This window comes from Stenella coeruleoalba (genome assembly GCF_951394435.1).
Source record: "Stenella coeruleoalba genome assembly, chromosome: 12".
NCBI lineage: Eukaryota > Metazoa > Chordata > Mammalia > Artiodactyla > Delphinidae > Stenella > Stenella coeruleoalba.
The window spans coordinates 48,590,997-48,612,437 of NC_137158.1; the positions used below are offsets into that span (position 1 = coordinate 48,590,997).

A 21,441-nucleotide genomic window follows, 5' to 3' on the forward strand; every position below is an offset into this window, starting at 1 on the left:
AACAGATTTTTGTGTTGTTAATAGTCAGGGTTATCCAGAGAAATAGAACCAATAGGGTGTGTGTGTGTGTGTGTGTGTGTGTGTGTGTATGTATATCTATCTTTATCACTACATAGTCCTATCTATCCATCTTCCAATCTAGAGCTAGAGAGATAGAGAGATGGATTTATTTTAAGGAAGTGTCACATGTGATTGTAGAGGCTGGCAAGCTTGAAATCTGGAGGGCAGCCTGGCAGGCTGGAGTCCCAGGGAAGAATTGGTGTTGCAGCTTGAGTCCAAAGGCAGAATTCCTTCTTCCTCGGGGACCTCAGTCTTTTTCTCTTAAGACCATCAACTGACTGAATGAAGCCCATCCACATTATGCAGGGTAATCTGCTTTACTCAGAGTCCACTGAGTTAAATGTTCATTTCGTCTAAAATATAGCTTCACAGCAACCTCCAGACTGATGTTTGACCAAATACCTAGGCACTATGACTTAGCCAAGCTGAGACATAAAATTAACTGTCACAGGTCTACGTCTTCTCAACCCGGCACCCATATACACATCTCTTTAAATCATACTTAATCTCAAAATAAAGACAATAACAAGATGGTACTTTTGCCCAACGTGATACAACTAGCCTGCACACAACTGAAAACACACTAACCTTTTCCCTAGAAAAGGATGCAAACATCTTGGGAGATGTTCACTCTTCTCCTTGATGTCCTGTAACTTAAATACTATGGTGTAAAATCAATACATCTTATCTGATAAGGGGATAAGAGAAGGGAGAAAACAAAGATACTTTATACACACACACTGACAACCATATTAATAACAAAATAAGGAGTAAATACTCGTGACAATTACAGTCCTCATTTCTGTAACTGGTCATGCTGCTGTAGCTGGTACTTATAACTACCTTCTTCCAGTACCCGTTCTCTACTCCACTTGTCGTCAGCGAGTACCTCAGCCAACCACGTGGTTCTTTACCTGGTGGGGTGACCCAGCCTTCATTCCTAAAGAGTCCGAGCCATTAGTAGTCCTGCCTGGATTGGGTTGTTGAAGGTTTCCATTGACTTCAATCACAGGCCATGGTAATACAAAGAGATGCCTAGGAGATCTGTAATCCAGAGGTACTCTTACCTCCATCATGAAGTAGCAGCACAATTTCCCCTTGGTAACCGAGACTGACCACCCCAGCACAGTGACAAGAACTCCCTTCTTTGTTCATTGAGAAGCACGAAGAGCCCAAAGTGGCTGGGTGCCAATCTTAACTTTCAGTTCAGTGGAATCATTGTGTGTCTCCTGGTGAAAATGTTCCTCCCTTTGGAACTAAGACTTTTAGATCAGCAGAGCCTAAGGTTGCAGGGACAGGAAGCAAAATTTTACCAGTGGATCACTAGGAAAAAGTGAATGGCGCCACTCCCGTTTCCATCTCTTGATTCCACTGTAATGGAACAGATGTTCTTTGAGGTGTACTGAGCTGCAGTACTATCACTTCCATAAATTAAGATCCTTCACCTGCTTTAAAATTCAGTCCCTTGCAAAATCACTCCAGCCCAGTGTGTACTCCTGTGTTGTGTAGAGAGAAAATAGACCTCATGTGATGCAAGAGTCCAAACATGAGAGTGAAGGCCACTGCTCGGTGTACCTCACACACAAATGTTATCCTTCCTTGACTAGTGATAATAAGAACGAGTCGTGGGAAGGAGATGTATATGAGCCATCGAACGGCCTTTGTTGTAAGTGAGCCTATAATTAAACGTTCCCACAGACTAGCCCCCTTTTATTCCACTTCCGGCTTGGCTATGAAGGTCTTTTGCTGGACGGCAGAGAATAGAAATCTGCATGAACGAGGATTTCTAACAATTCATCAAACCAAGTGAAAAGGTCTGTTTGTCATATAAAAGATAGTGGCAGGAATCCATTTTTAGCTCCTTGTTGCTGTACTCATGTGTGAAATTACCCACAGGGGAAGATACTTGCCTGTAAAAGAACCCTTATTGGCCTTAGATGTGATTGGCTGCACAGAATACACTGCCAGAGGAATTGGTTTTGCAAACCAAACAGAAGGCCTCATAGACTGAACTCAGATGGCAAGGGGGACGTAGCCTTGCCCCGAGTGACAGTGTCAGGCCACGGAGAGGCAAAGGCCCTGGTTGCTGCTTCTCTCCTTAACAATATGATATTTGGAGGATAAGTTGTTTCCCAAGTTTTTAAATCTTAGGGATATCTTGGTTTTCTGATATGGATTGAGAGACCATTTGGCATTTGGACTAAGGTACTCATTGATTTATTTTCTGTCTCAATTAGATTAGCATGAATTTGGGATTATTTCCTCTCTCCTAACTGGAGAAAGAATGTGGAAGGAGGCGTGGAGGTCAGTATTCTTAGTCCCTAAAAACAACCAGTTTCAGTGTCTGTCGATAGATTGTGTGCCATGCCCACATTTGGTATTTTCCATGCTATGACTTAGAAAAAAGAAATATTGCAATATTTAGCCAGAGAAATTTAGCCCCTTTTTATTTTCTTAAAAACAAAAAAGAATGAAGAAAAAAGAGGAGGAAGAGAAATAAGAGGAGATAAGACTAGGAGACAAAGCAATAATGAGGCAGGTCCAAAGAATTTGAAAAAGCTTGGGCCTCTGAGGGGAATTTATTTCCAGTTCAGTAAACTCAGAAGCAGAACTTTTGCATTTTAATGCCCTTAATAAATGATAATAATGATAAAAATGATCTCGTTAGGTTAGTGCAGAGCCAAAATTAGGAGGTCAAGTACCAACTTGTTTATGTTGATGTTTCTGTGGAGTCAGGTCTGTCTAGTTTCCTTGCCCTGAATAGCAATTGACTCAGATTCAGCAGCAATAGATCAGGACCAGGCAGAGCCTTTTGTCACAGGATCCCACCCAGGCCACAGCTTCCAGCCTGCCCAGCAATGACCAGCTTCCTCTGGTCTTCTTCCTCTGATCTTCTTCTCCCCACCATTCCATTCCCAGGTTCAAGGTGTGGTCCACAGCCCTCTTATACTCACACGGCTGCTGAGAGACGTGTTTTCATTGGTGAGCTGTCCTCTCCCTCCCGGCCCAGGACACTCAGCAGACTGGCTGTGATCCACAGGGTCCACCTTTCAACCCACATATCAAGTGGGGACCCAAGAGACCTTGGGCTCCCCTTTTAGTTACAAAATCCAATTTTACCTACCCATAATATTTGGACTTAAAAACTCCACGATGGCAGCATTATCTTTAATTATGATTCATTCTTTTTTTTTGAAGAATTAATGGATTGATTCTTTTTTTTAATTAATTTATTTATTTTTGGCTGTGTTGGGTCTTCATTGCTGCGCGTGGGCTTTCTCTAGTTGCGGTGAGCAGGGGATACTTTTCATTGCGGTGCTAGGGCTTCTCATTGCTGTGGCTTCTCTTGTTGCGGAGCATGGGCTGTAGGCATGTGGACTTCAGTAGTTGTGGCTCCTGGGCTCAGTACTTGTGGCATGTGGGCTCTAGAGCTCAGGCTCAGTAGTTGTGGCACCCGGGCTTAGCTGCTCCGCGGCATGTGGGATCTTCCCGGACCGGGACACGAAGCCGTGTCGCCTGCATTGGCAGGTGGATTCTTAACCACTGCGCCACCAGGGACGTCCCATGATTCATTCTTTTCTTTTTTTTTTTAACATCTTTATTGGGGTATAATTGCTTTACAATGGTGTGTGAGTTTCTGCTTTATAACAAAGTGAATCAGTCATACATAAACATATATTCCCCTATGTCTTCCCTCTTACGTCTCCCTCCCTCCCACCCTCCCTATCCCACCCCTCCAGGCTGTCACAAAGCACCGAGCCAATATCCCTGTGCCATGCGGCTGCTTCCCCCTAGCTATCTACCTTACTACGTTTGTTAGTGTGTATATGTCCATGACTCTCTCTCGCCCTGTCACGGCTCACCCTTCCCGCTCCCCATAACCTCAAGTCCGTTCTCTAGGAGGTCTGCGTCTTTATTCCTGCTTTACCCCTAGGTTCTTCATGACATTTTTTTTCTTAAATTCCATATATATGTGTTAGCATACAGTATTTGTCTTTTTCTTTCTGACTTACTTCACTCTGTATGACAGACTCTAGGTCTATCCACCTCATTACAAATAGCTCAATTTCGTTTCCTTTTATGGCTGAGTAATATTCCATTGTATATATGTGCCACATCTTCTTTATCCATTCATCCGATGATGGGCACTTAGGTTGTTTCCATCTCCGGGATATTGTAAATAGAGCTGCAATGAACATTTTGGTACATGACTCTTTTTGAATTTTGGTTTTCTCAAGGTATATGCCCAGTAGTGGGACTGCTGGGTCATATGGTAGTTCTATTTGTAGTTTTTTAAGGAACCTCCATACTGTTCTCCATAGTGGCTGAACCAATTCACATTCCCACCAGCAGTGCAAGAGTGTTCCCTTTTCTCCACACCCTCTCCAGCATTTATTGTTTCTAGATTTTTTGATGATGGCCATTCTGACCACTGTGAGGTGATACCTCATTGTAGTTTTGATTTGCATTTCTCTAATGATTAGTGATGTTGACCATCCTTTCATGTGTTTGTTGGCAGTCTGTATATCTTCTTTGGAGAAATGTCTATTTAGGTCTTCTGCCCATTTTTGGATTGGGTTGTTTGTTTTCTTGTTATTGAGCTGCATGAGCTGCTTGTAAATTTTGGAGATTAATCCTTTGTCGGTTGCTTCATTTGCAAATATTTTCTCCCATTCTGAGGGTTGTCGTTTGGTCTTGTTTATGGTTTCCTTTGCTGTGCAAAAGCTTTTAAGTTTCATTAAGTCCCATTTGTTTATTTTTGTTTTTATTTCCATTACTCTAGGAGGTGGGTCAAAAAGGATCTTGCTGTGATTTATGTCATAGAGTGTTCTGCCTATGTTTTCCTCTAAGAGTTTGATAGTTTCTGGCCTTACATTTAGGTCTTTAATCCATTTTGAGCTTATTTTTGTATATGCTGTTAGGGAGTGATCTAATCTCATACTTTTACATGTACCTGTCCAGTTTTCCCAGCACCACTTATTGAAGAGGCTGTCCTTTCTCCACTGTACATTACTGCCACCTTTATCAAAGATAAGGTATCCATATGTGCATGGGTTTATCTCTGGGCTTTCTATCCTGTTCCATTGATCTATTTTTCTGTTTTTGTGCCAGTACCATACCGTCTTGATAACTGTAGCTTTGTAATATAGTCTGAAGTCAGGGAGCCTGATTCCTCCAGTTCCTTCTTTCGTTCTCAAGATTGCTTTGGCTATTCGGGGTCTTTTGTGTTTCCATACATTTTGCAAAATTTTTTGTTCTAGTTCTGTGAAAAATGCCAGTGGTAGTTTGATAGGGATTGCATTGAATCTGTAGATTGCTTTGGGTAGTAGAGTCATTTTCACAATGTTGATTCTTCCAATCCAAGAACATGGTATATCTCTCCATCTATTTGTATCATCTTTAATTTCTTTCATCAGTGTCTTATAATTTTCTGCATACAGGTCTTTTGTCTCCCTAGGTAGGTTTATTCCTAGATATTTTATTCTTTTTGTTGCAATGGTAAATGGGAGTGTTTTCTTGATTTCACTTTCAGATTTTTCATCATTAGTATATAGGAATGCCAGAGATTTCTGTGCATTAATTTTGTATCCTGCCACTTTACCAAATTAATTGATTAGCTCTAGTACTTTTCTGGTAGCATCTTTAGGGTTCTCTACGTATAGGATCATGTCATCTGCAAACAGTGACAGCTTTACTTCTTCTTTTCCGATTTGGATTCCTTTTATTTCCTTTTCTTCTCTGATTGCTGTGACTAAAACTTCCAAAACTATGTTGAATAAGAGTGGTGAGAGTGGGCAACCTTGTCTTGTTCCTGATCTTAGTGGAAATGCTTTCAGTTTTTCACCATTGAGGATGATGTTGGCTGTGGGCTCGTCATATATGGCCTTTATTATGTTGAGGAAAGTTCCCTCTATGCCTACTTTCTGCAGAGTTTTTATCATGAATGGGTGTTGAATTTTGTCAAAAGCTTTCTCTGCATCTATTGAGATGATCATATGGTTTTTCTCCCTCAATTTGTTAATATGGTTTATCACATTGATAGATTTGCTTATATTGAAGAATCCTTGCATTCCTGGAATAAACCCCACTTGGTCATGGTGTATGATCCTTTTAATGTGCTGTTGGATTCTGTTTGCTAGTATTTTGTTGGACTCTGTTTGCTAGTATTTTGTTGGATTCTGTTTGCTAGAGGATTTTTGCATCTATGTTCATCAGTGATATTGGCCTGTAGTTTTCTTTCTCTGTGACATCCTCATCTGGTTTTGGTATCAAGGTGATGGTGGCCTCGTAGAAGGAGTTTGGGAGTGTTCCTCCCTCTGCTATATTTTGGAAGAGTTTGAGAAGGATAGGTGTTAGCTCTTCTCTAAATGTTTGATAGAATTCGCCTGTGAAGCCATCTGGTCCTGGGCTTTTCTTTGTTGGAAGATTTTTAATCACAGTTTTAATTTCAGTGCTTGTGATTGGTCTGTTCATATTTTCTATTTCTTCCTGATTCAGTCTTGGCAGGTTGTGCATTTCTAAGAATTTGTCCATTTCTTCCAGATTGTCCATTTTATTGGCATAGAGTTGCTTGTAGTAATCTCTCATGATCTCTTTTATTTCTGCAGTGTCAGTTGTTACCTCTCCTTTTTCATTTCTAATTCTATTGATTTGAGTCTTCTCCCTTTTTTTCTTGATGAGTCTGGCTAGTGGTTTATCTATTTTGTTTATCTTCTCAAAGAACCAGCTTTTAGTTTTATTGATCTTTGCTATTGTTTCCTTCATTTCTTTTTCATTTATTTCTGATCTGATTTTTATGATTTCTTTCCTTCTGCTAGCTTTCGGGTATTTTTGTTCTTCTTTCTCTAATTGCTTGAGGTGCAAGGTTAGGTTGTTTATTCGAGATGTTTCTTGCTTCTTAAGGTGGGCTTGTATTGCTATAAACTTCCCCCTTAAAACTGCTTTTGCTGCATCCCACAGGTTTTGGGTCGTTGTGTCTCCATTGTCATTTGTTTCTAGGTATTTTTTGATTTCCTCTTTGATTTCTTCAGTGATCACTTCATTATTAAGTAGTGTATTGTTTAGCCTCCATGTGTTTGTATTTTTTACAGATCTTTTCCTGTAATTGATATCTAGTCTCATGGCGTTGTGGTCAGAAAAGATACTTGATACAATTTCAATTTTCTTAAATTTACCAAGGCTTGATTTGTGACCTAAGATATGATCTATCCTGGAGAATGTTCCATGAGCACTTCAGAAAAATGTGTATTCTGTTGTTTTTGGATGGAGTGTCCTATAAATATCAATTAAGTCCATCTTGTTTAATGTATCATTTAAAGCTTGTGTTTCCTTATTTATTTTCATTTTGGATGATCTGTCCATGGGTGAAAGTGGGGTGTTTAAGTCCCCTACTATGAATGTGTTACTGTTGATTTCCCCTTTTATGGCTGTTAGTATTTGCCTTATGTATTGAGGTGGTCCTATGTTGGGTGCATAAATATTTACAATTGTTATATCTTCTTCTTGGATCGATCCCTTGATCATTATGTAGTGTCCTTCTTTGTCTCTTTTAATAGTCCTTATTTTAAAGTCTATTTTGTCTGATATGAGAATTGCTACTCCAGCTTTCTTTTGGTTTCCATTTGCATGGAATATCTTTTTCCATCCCCTTACTTTCTGTCTGTATGTGTCTCTAGGTCTGAAGTGGGTCTCTTGTAGACAGCATATATAAGGGTCTTGTTTTTGTATCCATTCAGCTAATCTGTGTCTTTTGGTGGGAGCATTTAGTCCATTTACATTTAAGGTAATTATCGATATGTATGTTCCTATTCCCATTTTCTAAATTGTTTTGGGTTCGTTATTATAGGTCTTTTCCTTCTCTTGTGTTTCTTGCCTATAGAAGATCCTTTAGCATTTGTTGTAAAGCTGGTTTGGTGGTGCTGAACTCTCTCAGCTTTTGCTTGTCTGTAAAGGTTTTAATTTCTCCATCAAATCTGAATGAGATCCTTGCTGGGTAGAGTAGTCTTGGCTGCAGGTTTTTCTCCTTCATCACTTTCAGTATGTCCTGCCACTCCCTTCTGGCTTGTAGGGTTTCTGCTGAGAGATCAGCTGTTAACCTTATGGGGATTCCCTTATGTGTTATTTGTTGTTTTTCCCTTGCTGCTTTTAATATGCTTTCTTTGTATTTAATTTTTGACAGTTTGATTAATATGTGTCTTGGCGTATTTCTCCTTGGATTTATCCTGTATGGGACTCTCTGTGCTTCCTGGACTTGATTAACTATTTCCTTTCCCGTATTAGGGAAGTTTTCAAGTATAATCTCTTCAAATATTTTCTCAGTCCCTTTCTTTTTCTCTTCTTCTTCTGGAACCCCTATAATTCGAATGTTGGTGCGTTTAATGTTGTCCCAGAGGTCTCTGAGACTGTCCTCAGTTCTTTTCATTCTTTTTTCTTTATTCTGCTCTGCAGGAGTTAGTTCCACTATTTTATCTTCCAGGTCACTTATCCGTTCTTCTGTCTCAGTTATTCTGCTATTGATCCCATCTAGAGTACTTTTAATTTCATTTATTGTGTTGTTCATCGTTGCTTGTTTCATCTTTAGTTCTTCTAGGTCCTTGTTAACTGATTCTTGCATTTTGTCCATTCTATTGTCCATTCTATCTCCAAGATTTCGGATCAACCTTACTATCATTATTCTGAATTCTTTTTCAGATAGACTGCCTATTTCCTCTTCATTTGTTAGGTCTGGTGCATTTTTATCTTGCTCCTTTATCTGCTGTGTGTTTTTCTGTCTTCTCATTTTGCTTATCTTACTGTGTTTGGGGTCTTCTTTTTGCAGGCTGCAGGTTCGTAGTTCCTCCTGTTTTTGATGTCTGTCTCCAGTGGCTAAGGTTGGTTCAGTGGGTTGTGTAGGCTTCCTGGTGGAGGGGACTAGTGCCTGTGTTGTGGTGGATGAGGCTGGATCTTGTCTCTCTAGTGGGCAGGTTCACGTCTGGTGGTGTGTTTTGGGGTGTCTGTGGCTTTATTATGATTTTAGGCAGCCTCTCTGCTAATGGGTGGGGTTGTGTTCCTGTTTTGCTAGTTGTTTGGCATAGGTTTTCCGGCACTGTGGCTTGCTGGTCGTTGAGTGAAGCTGGGTGCTGGTGTTAAGATGGAGGTCTCTGGGAGATTTTCGCCGTTTGATATTATGTGGAGCTGGGAGGTCTCTTGTTGACCAGTGTCCTGAAGTTGGCTCTCCTACCTCAGGGGCAGAGCCCTGCCTCCTGGCTGGAAACCAAGAGCTTTTCATCCACATGGCAGAGGAAACAGCTGAGCCACTACTCCCGATTCATTCTTTTAATTGGTATTTTGCTTAACTTTGTCACTGATGTGTCTTTAAATTACCCTGGTACCTAAGATCTCCAAACTGTGTAATCTGATTCTGTTTGAAACAGAATTGGGCTTATTTATTCCTTTTAGTCTAGAAATCTTGGTTAGATGTGCCAGTTGATTTGGCTTTATATGTGCATTTTATATCATGGAGTGTGGTAGTACAGGGGAGAAGACACTTTGTTTTACACTGCAGAGTATTCAGGACAGTTTCCCAAATTTAATTAAAAGTCTAATTTTTCCCAGGCATAACTTGCTGCTGAAATTGCCAGGCCAGTCTCTCTACATGGAAATTCTTCCCAGCAGCTCTTGAACCTCACCTTTACCAGCCTGTGCATATAACCTTGGGAATGACCAGTCACTGCTTTCATGGTTCTTCTTACCCATGATTGCATTGACTTCCGAAGCAACTGCTAAATTTGTAGATTCCCAGACTCTACCTTCTCAGATGTTTTCTGCTAAAGAGTTTAAAATGTGGAAAGGTTTGATTACATCTGTGTCTGTTTAAAAGAATAAACTTGAATAAGAACTAGAAAGGAAATCATTATTGTGGCCACATGTCCTTTGTATACGTGAACTCCTTCCACGTCAAAAGCCATGTCTAAGGCAAATTAGAAATATCCTTCAATTTATTTCTGAGAAGCTTCCTTATGCAGTTGAGAGACCAGTTTCAACTCCTTTGCTCACCTGCTATACATGAGAAGCCTTCAGGGGTGGTGTTCTTTCAGGCTACTCAGCTTCTCTCAAGAAAAGTTCAGAAGGCGGATCCTATCAGGTCAGCAGTAGTGGCTCATAGATGTGCGTGTGTGCGTGCGTGCGTGCGTGTGTGTGTGTATACACTAAAAGAGAGAGACAAATAGGGAAAAATACGTGCTGGGTAAATTTAGAAAAGAATTATATGGGAGAAGGGGGCTCTCCAAGTTTTTCAGTCCTGTTTCCTCCTAGCTATTGAGAAATTTTCTTTGCCTGTATCTTCTTTCTAATTTGACCTTATTTTCTCCCTCCTTCCAATTGTATTTTCTCTGACCTTCCTCAGCTCTCCAAGTTAGACCTAAATTGGATTTAAATCTAAATCTGCCCTTCTTCTCAGATAACTTCAGGAGCTTTACCCAAGTCTCATTCCCCTGAACCCCACTTTCCTAGCAAACCCACCAACTGCTCTTTTCCATGTCTTTCTTCCACCTCTCACAAGCGACATCGTTTCTGATTCCAACGAACCTTTGTTTTTCTTGGTGACAGAACTGCCATACATCTCTCTTTAAGAACTAAGAGAATCTTTTAACTTTTCATTACCTATTAAATCAAAATTAGTTCTGGTCATTAATAGGCCCAAGTGGAGTCACTGAGCAGAAGCAGCCAGTCTAACACCGGGAACCTTGTAAAAGCCATGTTACACAGAGGCATACACCATAAAAGGCCTCTTTTAACGTGCACTGTCCGGGAAAGAAGGAAAAACCAGGCCCTCCATGTAGAGGCAGTTGGTACACACATTCAGTGAAAGTAGAGCTTTAACCCACAGTCACTTCATGCCCTACCTCACGCCTCTCTGCGGTGGCCCACGTTCTCCTCTGCTTACCCCTGCCATCTTTTAGTCAACCCAAAAAAGAATACCTCCCTTAAAAACTGCCCTCTTCCCCACATAGTATAGTTGATATATTTGTAAATATACTTTGAAATGGCTTTCAAACCATGTGGTTTTCTACTTGTATAGATTTAGGCCCATTCAAGTCATTCGTTTATTAAAACTCGACTTAGATGTTTAATACCAAAACTAAAATGAAAATTTGGTCTGTCCCTAACTGATGTGCTGAATGTCCCATTCGCTAACTAGTAATTATATTGAGATGCCAGCTGGCTAAGAGCTAGGTTTCATCCCTAGTGGGAGGTTAAAGAGCTTGGTGCAGATTTATCATCAGTCTTCCAAGCCACCCCATTCTGAATGATGGCTCGTGTCCCAGTCAGATTGCTTTAAGCAACACGCAGACATTCTCCTTATGTACAGCAACTGCTTTCTGATCCTTGCTAGCAGTGAGACCCGTCAAGATGGAAAAAGGCAAGAGAAAAGTCAGTCGTGTGTACAGTGGGGTAGTGAGAAAGGGTGCATCCTTTTTCAGCTTCTCAAAATTACAAGTCAGATAAAATGCAGGCAAAAGTGCAGCACCAAACACACAGCATCTTCTGATGGGCTACAGTTGACTGCAGTGAGGACCACGGAGTACACTTCAGACAGCAGCCCGTATTCTTAAAGGGAGGCAGCAAACCTCTACCTGAGACTCACCTTATCTGTCACCGGGAGATGGCTTTCCAGGAACTAGGCATGAGTATTTCTTTGCAGTAAACAAATTAAGCAGCCTAGAATATACAGGATTTTTGTTTGATTGATTGGTTTTTTTAAATAATTGCCCTGTCAGGATAAGTGCAGCTTCCAGAGCTGATGGTCATCCAATTAGTTACCCCTGTTAAATTTTCTTTTTTCTTGTCAATCTATAAAGAGGAGAAAAATGAAACTTTTTCTTACTTTTTAAAATACAAAGCCTTTCTGTAATTATTTTTAACATTCAGTATTTCTCCAGATTAATCTAATGCTTGCGTTACTGCTCCCATTTTAGGTTTGTGTGTTAAATGAAAACTTTCTCTACCGACTATTAATAAAACCCCTTGGGTGACTTCCAAGATGCCTCTGTCATATAAAATTCCATTCTGTCTGTATTTTGAACAATTTTAGAGTGAATTCTGTATGATTAAATGGAAATGCATTGTAAGTAAGGTATGTGTTGTCATTCTAAAGCTGTGTCCCAGGAAAACAGTTTGTAGTGGTTTTATCACTCAACTTGATAGTTCCATGCCCCAAAAATGATTGATTCAGGTATTATTTTTTACACTGACAAAGGCATTAGCTTTACAAAAAATGGCTATTAAAATCTTTGTCATATTGATCAAGTCAGAATATAGGAGCCAAAATTAGAAATTGAGAGGAATTCAAATCCTTCTCATACCCTGTATCAGATCCTTTCCTGTCTCTACGTTATTTCAGTTGCCAAATCCTGTCCACCCCAAGTTTATGAAACTTCCTCTGCCAGTCCTCTGGTCAGCAGCCTACAATCTTCTACCCAGACTCTTGCCTTCTACATTGCTCCTCCCAATTCATCATCACTCTCCTCTAACTGATCACAGGTTTGAAGATGACTTTTGGAGTCAATGATTAAGGATCAGTGCTATGACTTCCCTTTCAAGGAGTCTTTGTTTAGCATTTTATGTATGAGAGATAACGTTGGATTGAGTTGAAAGCTAAAACATTTGAAATACACTATTGGTACAGGCTGATGTTTTTATGGTTTCTTTCTTTAGTATGAAACTTGAATTAAATTCATTAATTCATTCAAAATGTAAACGAAGAGCAAATAACACTTAGTATATGCCTACACTATGCCAGGCTCTGCACTTGACACTGGTCAAGAAAGACAGAGTCCCATAGTCAAGGGACTATAGGAGAAAGGCAATTTCATCAATGATCATCTAAGAGTATTGTAACAGTCTTATATGTAAGGTCATTGATGATAAGATAGTGCTGTAATAATAATAACAATGGAGCCAATGTAGGTTGAACACTCACTGCAAGGTAGGCAGTAGGATGAGTGCTTCACGTGCTTTACCTAATTTTATCTTTATAACAACTCTATAGAGTAGGTACAATTCTTATCCCCACTGTACTGATAAGGAAACGTGGACCTTGAAAAAAGTTGTCCACAATGACAGCCAGAGAGGAGGGGGGCTAGATTTGAATCCTGTTTGTGGTTATAATGCAGTTCTAATCTCAGAGCCCCATTCTTAATCTCTCGACCTTCATCTGCTGCAACAGGGGCGGCCTCACACCCAAGACCTGAAGAGTTCTCACTGGAAACTGGAGGCGCATGAGAGGATTTCTGAAAATGAGAGTCATTAACAAAATATTTGAAATGTTGCTAATGTTAGGCACAAACTCATTTCATTTGCCAAAGTTTCAGGTAAAGGATGAAGCTCTTGAATGTAGAACTTCAGGAAGCAAATTTGGGGGTAAATAAGTTTTCTGAGATCATATACAGCAGTCCTGAGTTAGTGGTTTTCTTTTGCTACCATTTTGTTTGACAAACAAATTCATAAAGAAAAAAATTATTTTCACTGGGAAAAACTGAATTAATCAAGCTAATTAAGTGAAGCTGTTACAAGCTGAGTCTAGTATACAAATCCATCTGAGAAAGTATTATCATATGAGTGTGAAGGATAAAGGACTTATAGCACAGGGTGAGGAGTGCTGTAGAAAATCAGAAAGTGATCTTTAGTCTTAACTACCTTGCTGCTGCTAAAGAAAGAGACAGAGAGACAGAGAGGTAAAAAAACAAAACAAAACATCATAGCAGGAACTTTTAACCACAAGAATATTTTTTCTAAGTGCCATTTTCAAAACCGCCTTTCCTATTATTGAGCATCATAGCCACCTTTTAACTCTTTATTATAACATTGCAACTTAACTTTATAGACTCTCTGGATCCTTTTCCTGTTTTCCTTTCTTCCAGCTTCCAATTAATTTTTGTCTTTTTTTTTTTTAACCAGTTTTTAGTTCTTTGACAGTATGAGCAAAAAAAATAAAATAGGAAAATCAAATTGATCCTTTTTTCCCAATGGATGCAAGATGTAGTCAAGACTGGGACAACAGCTGTCAACTACAATGGGAGTTGGTAGGCCATAAGTGCATTGCATTGTTTTAATCTATCTGTACCTCTGTTTCTCCACTGAGACTATTAAGTCCTTGATGGTAAGGACCATATGTTTTCATTTCTCTTTCCCCAGCACATAGTTCAAAGTTTAATACAGAGAAGACACAGAAGAAAACTATTGGTTGAATGAAGGAGTGAATGAATGTATGAAACAGAAATGGAAACACTCATACTGTTACCTCCCTCTCCCCCACTAACTACTCAAGTAATTCCAGAATAACTACTCAAGAAGGCCCAGAAGGTGTAGTATTTTCCAAAAACATATGTAAATTCTCGGGGAAGTTGTATACACCAATATTTTCTATTTTTTCACCACAAAACTCTATGAGTTGTCGAGCAGTAGTTTAGGAACAGACCACTATATATCCATCCCTATTTGGTTTTGTTTTTAGATTAATGGAGCAAGAATGAAATGTTATACTATTTCTTTCTATCCAAGGATAATCTAATCTTGCAAAGACAGTTACCAAAGTCAATAACAATTCCTACTCAGAAGACAAAGTGTCTGAATTGGATTAAGGTGAAACAAAAGTGCCTGATGCAGCTGTGTCAGTGAGGGACTTGGTGTTTATGGCTTCATTACAACCTTAAGTGGAATATCTCTATTTCTTCCGTGTTTAATGAAGTCACAAACAACCAACTCTTTGTTGAGTGATATTGGAGAGTATTTGCTTTTAACTTGTATTTTAATTCGTGATTAACTAACTCTCTCTCACATCAGGTACTCAGATGGGTGCTTTAGGGAATATTAGCTGAGTGTTCCTCTGTGTTAGCCACAGAGTCAAGAAAAAAGATAAGGAGAATCAGTAAGACCAAGACAGGGTAGAAGAGAACATTCACCTTCCATCAAGATCCTTGGCCGACTCATCAAGCTGCCCGTCACGGCTCCGCTCCCGTCTCTGTGCCTCATTCATGGGTAAGTGCTTCTGCTCTGGCTGCTAAGTGACTTGGCTGTTGTGTTGTTTAGTTTTCAGGACTTTATCTCCTGTCTTTCTTCACCATCCTCCTCGGCCTGGTGCTCTACTCCTCCACCTCCACATACATAGCCCAGGACCCCCGCGTTTACAAGCAGTTCCGCAATCCTTCGGGACCCGTCGTGGACTTACCAGCCACAGCTCAGGTGGAGCCTTCAGTCACCTATACCAGCCTGGGCCAGGAGACTGAAGACGAGCCCCACGTTCGTGTGGCCTAGGATGACACCCTCCCAGCCCACTGAGGACACCTCCGCGGCCGTGTGTCCGCCCGTCATCTCTGTTTTGTACATAGAGAAAGGTATTTATTAGGTGCGGTTTACACAGGTGGACTGCAAGGTAGCGAATCTGAAAGCCTGTAAAAGGCATAAGCTAAACATCCCTGGAGACACAGGCTCTGATCCACCTGACCTGGGGAGATGCCTAGCTAGTGTGTATCCGGGTCACAACCCCCCTGCATTAATTACTGTGAAAATGTTTGAATCAAAAGCAAGTATTATTGTTTGTATTATTACGGTTACTGTTACTACACCGACTTCCAGGAGGAGCTTTTGTACTCCTGATGGGAACTCTCACCAGACCCACTCACATGTAGTTAACATCAATCCCACTTTTCTATGGCAAGTCACTTTTTAAGAATCACACTTTATTTTTGTGCACAGTCTCTGAGTGCTGCATGCCACAGGAGCTCCACCCTATGACGCTTCCTTATCCTAGGGACCTGGGGGCTCGCAGTTTCCTCTGTTACCTGGTGGATTGCCTGCTCAATATGTATTTTGTGCTGTGACCCTTGTGGGGAGTGGCAACAGACCATATAATTCTCTATTCTAGGAATAGATATAAAACAAACATTTTAGCCTTTTTATATTTCAATCTCTGATTACTCCAGGCCATTGCCTTTCTGTTGTGCCACATGATTCTGCTAATCAAGTCCCTGTAATAACAGGATAAGGAAAGTTCCGTTTCTGCGGCTTATGGGAAACCCCAGAAATAATATTGTTTGTGCTTAGGGCAATACATTTTTTTAAATCTTTCTGCTCCTCCCTATGTTCCCTCTTCAAAAACTATATTGGTTTTCCTTTTCCCCCCTAGATTCCTTTAGTGATAATATGGAAATCAATCAAGGCATTGGAAAAAGCCATGGTCCTCTGCCCTCTTGTGTGACACCCTTTTTGAAATACACCAGCATGGGAAATTACCTTTACTGTGGAGTGTCATTGGTTGTTTGGCCTCCCAACAAAGTCAGGGTGCTGGTGTGGAACAGTCTCTGACGATCGTTTGATTGAACTGGCCATTCTGTAGTGGTAAAAATGCCACCAATGAAAAAGTCTGGCACTGTTGGTCATATTTGGCATCCATTCAATAGCGGAATATATCACACAACATTCTTACGGATACAGAGAATATTACAGGGTCCTGATAAGGCTTTGAGGGGTGTGTCACCGGTCTAATTTTGTTGCCCTTAAAATAGCCCTTTCTTCAAACACAGAAAATCAAGAAACACCACAAACCTCTATGATTTACAATAGATTCTACATGTCAGTATGTGCAATAGTCTTTACCTTTGGCTGGCTTCAGTACGAGTCGAAAAGATCCTCGATAGAGTTACAGGGTTTGTAAAGGGAAAATAAATGTTTGGGGCAATTCAAATCAATACATCTTAAGCAAGCAAAGCAAAACATCAGAGGGGTCTCTGTAAGGTAGAGAACAGATCGCAGCTTAGTCAGGATTTCCGTAGTAGCCTGAACAAGGCCTAAATACGGCTGGCAGAAGCATCCCATGCTGTCTGCCAGCACCCATGTGACACTTCTGCCTGCCCTTTACCCCAGGACAGGTAGTCCTGCCCTTGGAGTTGGAGCAGACAAACTATCTTTTCTGACATGCAGATTTTGTGCTCATCTCTGTTCAATCCCCTTAGAAACACGTTTTATTTTCAGTGAAAAAAAAATCACCATTAAAGCTATATCAAGTTAAAAGAGCTTTGCCAATGTTTGCTCTCTGCTACCTTTTAAACCAATTAAATACCTTTCTCTGATATTTTGTCCATTCAGATCTGAAGACCTTTAAAGACTGTGGTTTTATTTTTGTGTTTACATTCCTTTGGTTTGCATAATTTCCTTGATTTATTGCATTCTTAGTATTTATTTTAAGCCAAATGTTTTAGTCTTTTTTATTCATTTTTATGACACTAATTTGTAGACGCTTAGTAAAGTCTTATGAGAAATAAGTGGATGAAAGTATTTCCAAGTCGACTCGGTGGACTGGGAATTTTTTTCAAATTTAAATTTCAAAAGGGTTTGCAAATCAGTGGATGGCTACAAGTTGCCATCTGAATTATTTTCTAGGCTATTTTAATTGACTCCACTGTATGGAAACCAAGTGTGAATGTTAAGGTGAATTCACTGTATACCCTTTACCATCCAATGTCCTTGTACACAAGATTTTCATGTCACTGGGGTAGCTCACTGTGTTGGTTCTTCTCCATTTAGAAAGGCTGATAACGTACTGAATCGTCTGAGATCAGGAGTTCCAGATTGACCCTTCGGGGAAAAAAGAAAATAGCAAGAAACAAACTTTTTTTCTGTGTAAAAACATCGATCCTTTGGGAGTGGGGTGGGAAATGGGGGTAGGACATCATAAACTCTAGCTGTTTGAGTTTCTGAAATTTCATAACCTCAGTAGACACCAGCAAAAATTTCAGCTTTTCAATCCACCACCAACCACTCTCTCCTCCACACATGAGACTTTAGCAATTTGTCTAGAATTTGGTTGGGTAAGCAAACCTTAGCTCTCCTAAGTGGTGGTCCTCACTTACTCAATGACAACTTGCACTGGGGATACTGCTCGCCTTGGTCACGCTTTCCCACAGCTCCGAACTCTGAAATACACAACCAGGTAGAACAAGCAATGGAAAAATTTACACCACTGTGTCCCATGAAAATGTTTCAATGTTTAGTTTAGGTATTGCTAACTTGTGCTATTAACCTTCTGACAAGCAGTGTAGTATTGTTTGTTTTGGGTTTGTTTTTGATTTGTAACCATTTAGTAGTCCCCAGCTAGCTACCAGTACAGATTTTACCCCATGGGTAGGATTCTACTGTCAAGCCACGTAACAAAGCACACTAATCCAGACACTGCAAATGGAAAATATGAACCAAAAAGGAAATTGACACCGATAAGTTGAACAAACTCTCCATTTTTGATATTTGCATGCTCCCCTATGGACTGGCTGTGGCAATGTAATGCCTGTATAATGTTTTCAAATAAAAATAAATGCTTTATGAAAGCACAGAGTTCTTGGTTTTCTTGAGTGTTTGTCTGCACTATGACAACCAGGGAAGCAGCTCCTGTGGGATGCTAGAAATAGCAACGAAAGTAGATAGCAGGGTACATGTCAAAATAAAAACCAGAAAGAAAATATTTCCAAATTAGGAAGGGCACAGTTGGTCTCAGAGCTGTAGCTTCGAAAAGCCAAATTAAACACATTTGTAATTTGCAAAATTAATTATTTATCTAGGTACTTAAGAAGGCTCTGGGGCTACAACCTCCAAGCCCACATTTAAAACACATGTAGGACAATTATAAATTTACCCCCAAGAAACAATTTCTCATAAAGAAGAAAGTTTTGTGTAAGCTGCCCTCAGCACAATGCCAGACAAAGAAAGAGCATTAACATTTATAAAGCAGGACTGTTTGTGTTTCTGCTCTGAACTTACACAGCATCTTGTCATGGTCACTTCTCCACGAACTGCAGTCACCCAGTAATTTTAAGTACCGAGAAACGATTGTATATAAATTTACATGTTCTTGTCATTTATGTTCATAATCAGACCTCAAAAATTAAATGAGCTAAAAAGACTGTGTGTCCGAGTTATATATTTAAAATCTTAAAAGGAAAACAGTCATTTTTCAAGGGAAAAAGGAAGCAAGGAGTGGCACACAGCCTTTATACAGGGCTCTTAAGTAGAGATCCATTGTGATCTGCTTTTATAAGTAGAACAGTACTGCACATCACATAAATAATTTGTTTAAACAGAGTGATTCAGTTTTAAAAAAGTTTTTCCTTGAGAAATGTAACTCTTTCTCTAAAGTATTGTTTATTTTTCTTTAGTAAACTCTTTGATCATAGATGAAATACAGTTGAACTTCAACTCAGTCTGTGTCTAAGTGTCCAACAATTCTAAATTATTGGGGTCCACATAGTATACCTAATAAACATATATGTCATGTTTAGCCTGCCTTCCCAGTGAATTATCATTTTCTTAAGAGAAAGAATTGGGTTTCCTAAATGCTTGGAAGTTCTTGCAAAGGGAAGCTAAGGCAGTACTTGAATGGTTTTTGTGATTATTAGCATGAAGAAAAAGAGAAACAAGTAAAATTCAGCAAGTGAGCTGTAAGTACTGTATTGTCTTGATGTTCCATAGGAAAACAAATTGAATATCTGCAGTAATAGGGACTGAAATCAAATCCAGCTGATCTATTTTCAGGCCCCACGAAACACCTTGCTCATGGAAGGCTCTCACGTCTTTTTTTTTTAATGGAATCTAACTTCTAAATCAGAAATACAAAGTACAAGGCTAAGATATTCTATTACAAAATATTCCCCTTTTCCTTATACAACTAAGTACTTTTTTCTGTAAAATTCCTGTTCTTGGAAAGAAAGGCATCACGAGGTCCAATTAAACCACCCTTGAATTTTTTAACAAACCCTTAAAATGTTAGTCTACTCCTTCAGGTTGACCCTGGGATAAAAAACAACAAAGTGAAGTTCTTTTTTCACTTACAAATGGTGTTTTTGAATGCATAACATTGCTTCTTAATTATGTACACTGATCTTTCTTTCTTCTTTCTTCTCTTCCTTTTTTCTTCGATTTTTTAAATTTCTTTTTCTTTTTTCTCTCTGTGAACATAAACAGAGGACTCATTCTGGGCCACCTACTCAGTCTCTGTCCTTTATTCTCTATGTGGTCAAAAATGTTTAATTCAAAAAAAATTATAATACAGCTGGAAAGCCCCACACCTACCAGATGGCCTTTCATTAGTGCCTGAAAGGACAAGGCATTGTGTGTCACTTTTTAGACAGCCAGGCAAGTCGCCTCCAAACGACACTGCAACCTGATTAACAGGGAAAACTAATGATCAGAGTGGGGAGGTCCCTGGGAATACACTAAAATTAGGGGCTTCCATCTGGATAGACAAAGGCCTGGTGTAATATGACTAAATCTATAAAAGCATGAAAATGAGCTTGTTCACCAGGCCTCAGCGTTAGAGCTGGGAACCATCCCATAACGCTTGAAGGATAATTTCAGGATGGATAAAGATAAATATTACTTTTTACACAACGGGGAGTAATCTTCCTGAACTCATTACCCCACAGTGATCGCACTGGCTGAGAATGTGTTATGTCACCAAATAGATGAGAATGCTACAGTCAGGCAGTAAATAGGCTGTGTAATTCATTATCCAACCCGTCAAGCAGGCACTCAGTAATTATGCCTGGACAACAGGTCCATAGACTCAGTCTGTTGCAGGCGAACCTGGCTGTGTGGTCACACTGGCTTTAAGAGGCATTACACCAGTACATCCCCAACCCTGGGAACTTGGCAGCACTGTGGATAGCTATGTCTTTGGGCTGCTAGATGTCGCTGTCTGAGGTTAAAACATCAGGATGACCACCTGCCTGCAGTGGTGAGGCTGTTATTGGATTCTCCACTCCTGGGGGGCAGCCCCGGTCTAGGTTCTCATCTTACTGTTCAGGCTTCTCCTCCCAAACGTCTGAGGTCAGGGGCGGTGAAGTGAGAGAAGTTCCAGTGGTAACATCTCGAATATCTTCACCACTGTGTCATTGCTAAATGTGTAAAAAAGTAAAAGCAAGAGAGAATGTGAGGCTAAAGGAAGCAGTATTGCTGGAATTATTCAGAAGTAAATTACACTCGAGGGCAACACACCCATCCATTTCAAGAAATGCTGAGTAACGGATAAATGTGTGCATGCATGAATTCCTCATGGGAGGAAGAAGTAGATCCCCAGGTGCTGAAGAGCACATGCCTCATGGCGGTGGGTCAAAAGCCTTCTGCACCTGACATTTCCCCCAACAGTGTCCACAAATGCCATTTCTGGGATTTGGGGCTAAAAGGTTGAAACATGGGGTGATACCTACTTTTGTGCAATGTTGGGTCTTATTCCTGCCTTTCTTGCCCTTGTCTTTGCAGGTAGGTGAGGAGAATTACTTCCATAGTACTTGAAGAGGTTTGATAAATTTTAAGTAGTAGTAATAATTGCAGTTTCACAGATGGTTGGCCACTTGC

General features: G+C 40.0%; 1 protein-coding gene and 1 long non-coding RNA gene across 3 annotated transcripts in view; one reads left to right on the forward strand and one right to left on the reverse strand.

The window, feature by feature from the left end:
* Window positions 1-15,372, forward strand: part of SLC35F1 (solute carrier family 35 member F1) — a 422,628-nt gene extending 407,256 nt beyond the window's left edge. The window contains exon 8 of the mRNA XM_079939168.1: window positions 15,130-15,372. Coding sequence (XP_079795294.1) covers window positions 15,130-15,354 — 225 coding nt within the window. The 3' untranslated portion in view covers window positions 15,355-15,372. The remainder of the gene's footprint in view (window positions 1-15,129) is intronic.
* A 40-nt stretch (window positions 15,373-15,412) lies between these two features.
* The window catches only part of LOC307195190, a 95,537-nt gene continuing 89,508 nt past the window's right edge, over window positions 15,413-21,441 (reverse strand). The window contains exons 3-6 of one of the 2 annotated variants that reach the window (XR_013830740.1): window positions 20,810-20,981; window positions 19,918-20,029; window positions 17,949-18,011; window positions 15,413-17,673 (exon numbers count right to left, since the gene is read on the reverse strand). This is a non-coding gene — a long non-coding RNA (uncharacterized lncRNA). The remainder of the gene's footprint in view (window positions 17,674-17,948; window positions 18,012-19,917; window positions 20,030-20,809; window positions 20,982-21,441) is intronic. The other variant, XR_013830741.1, reaches the window with a different exon arrangement.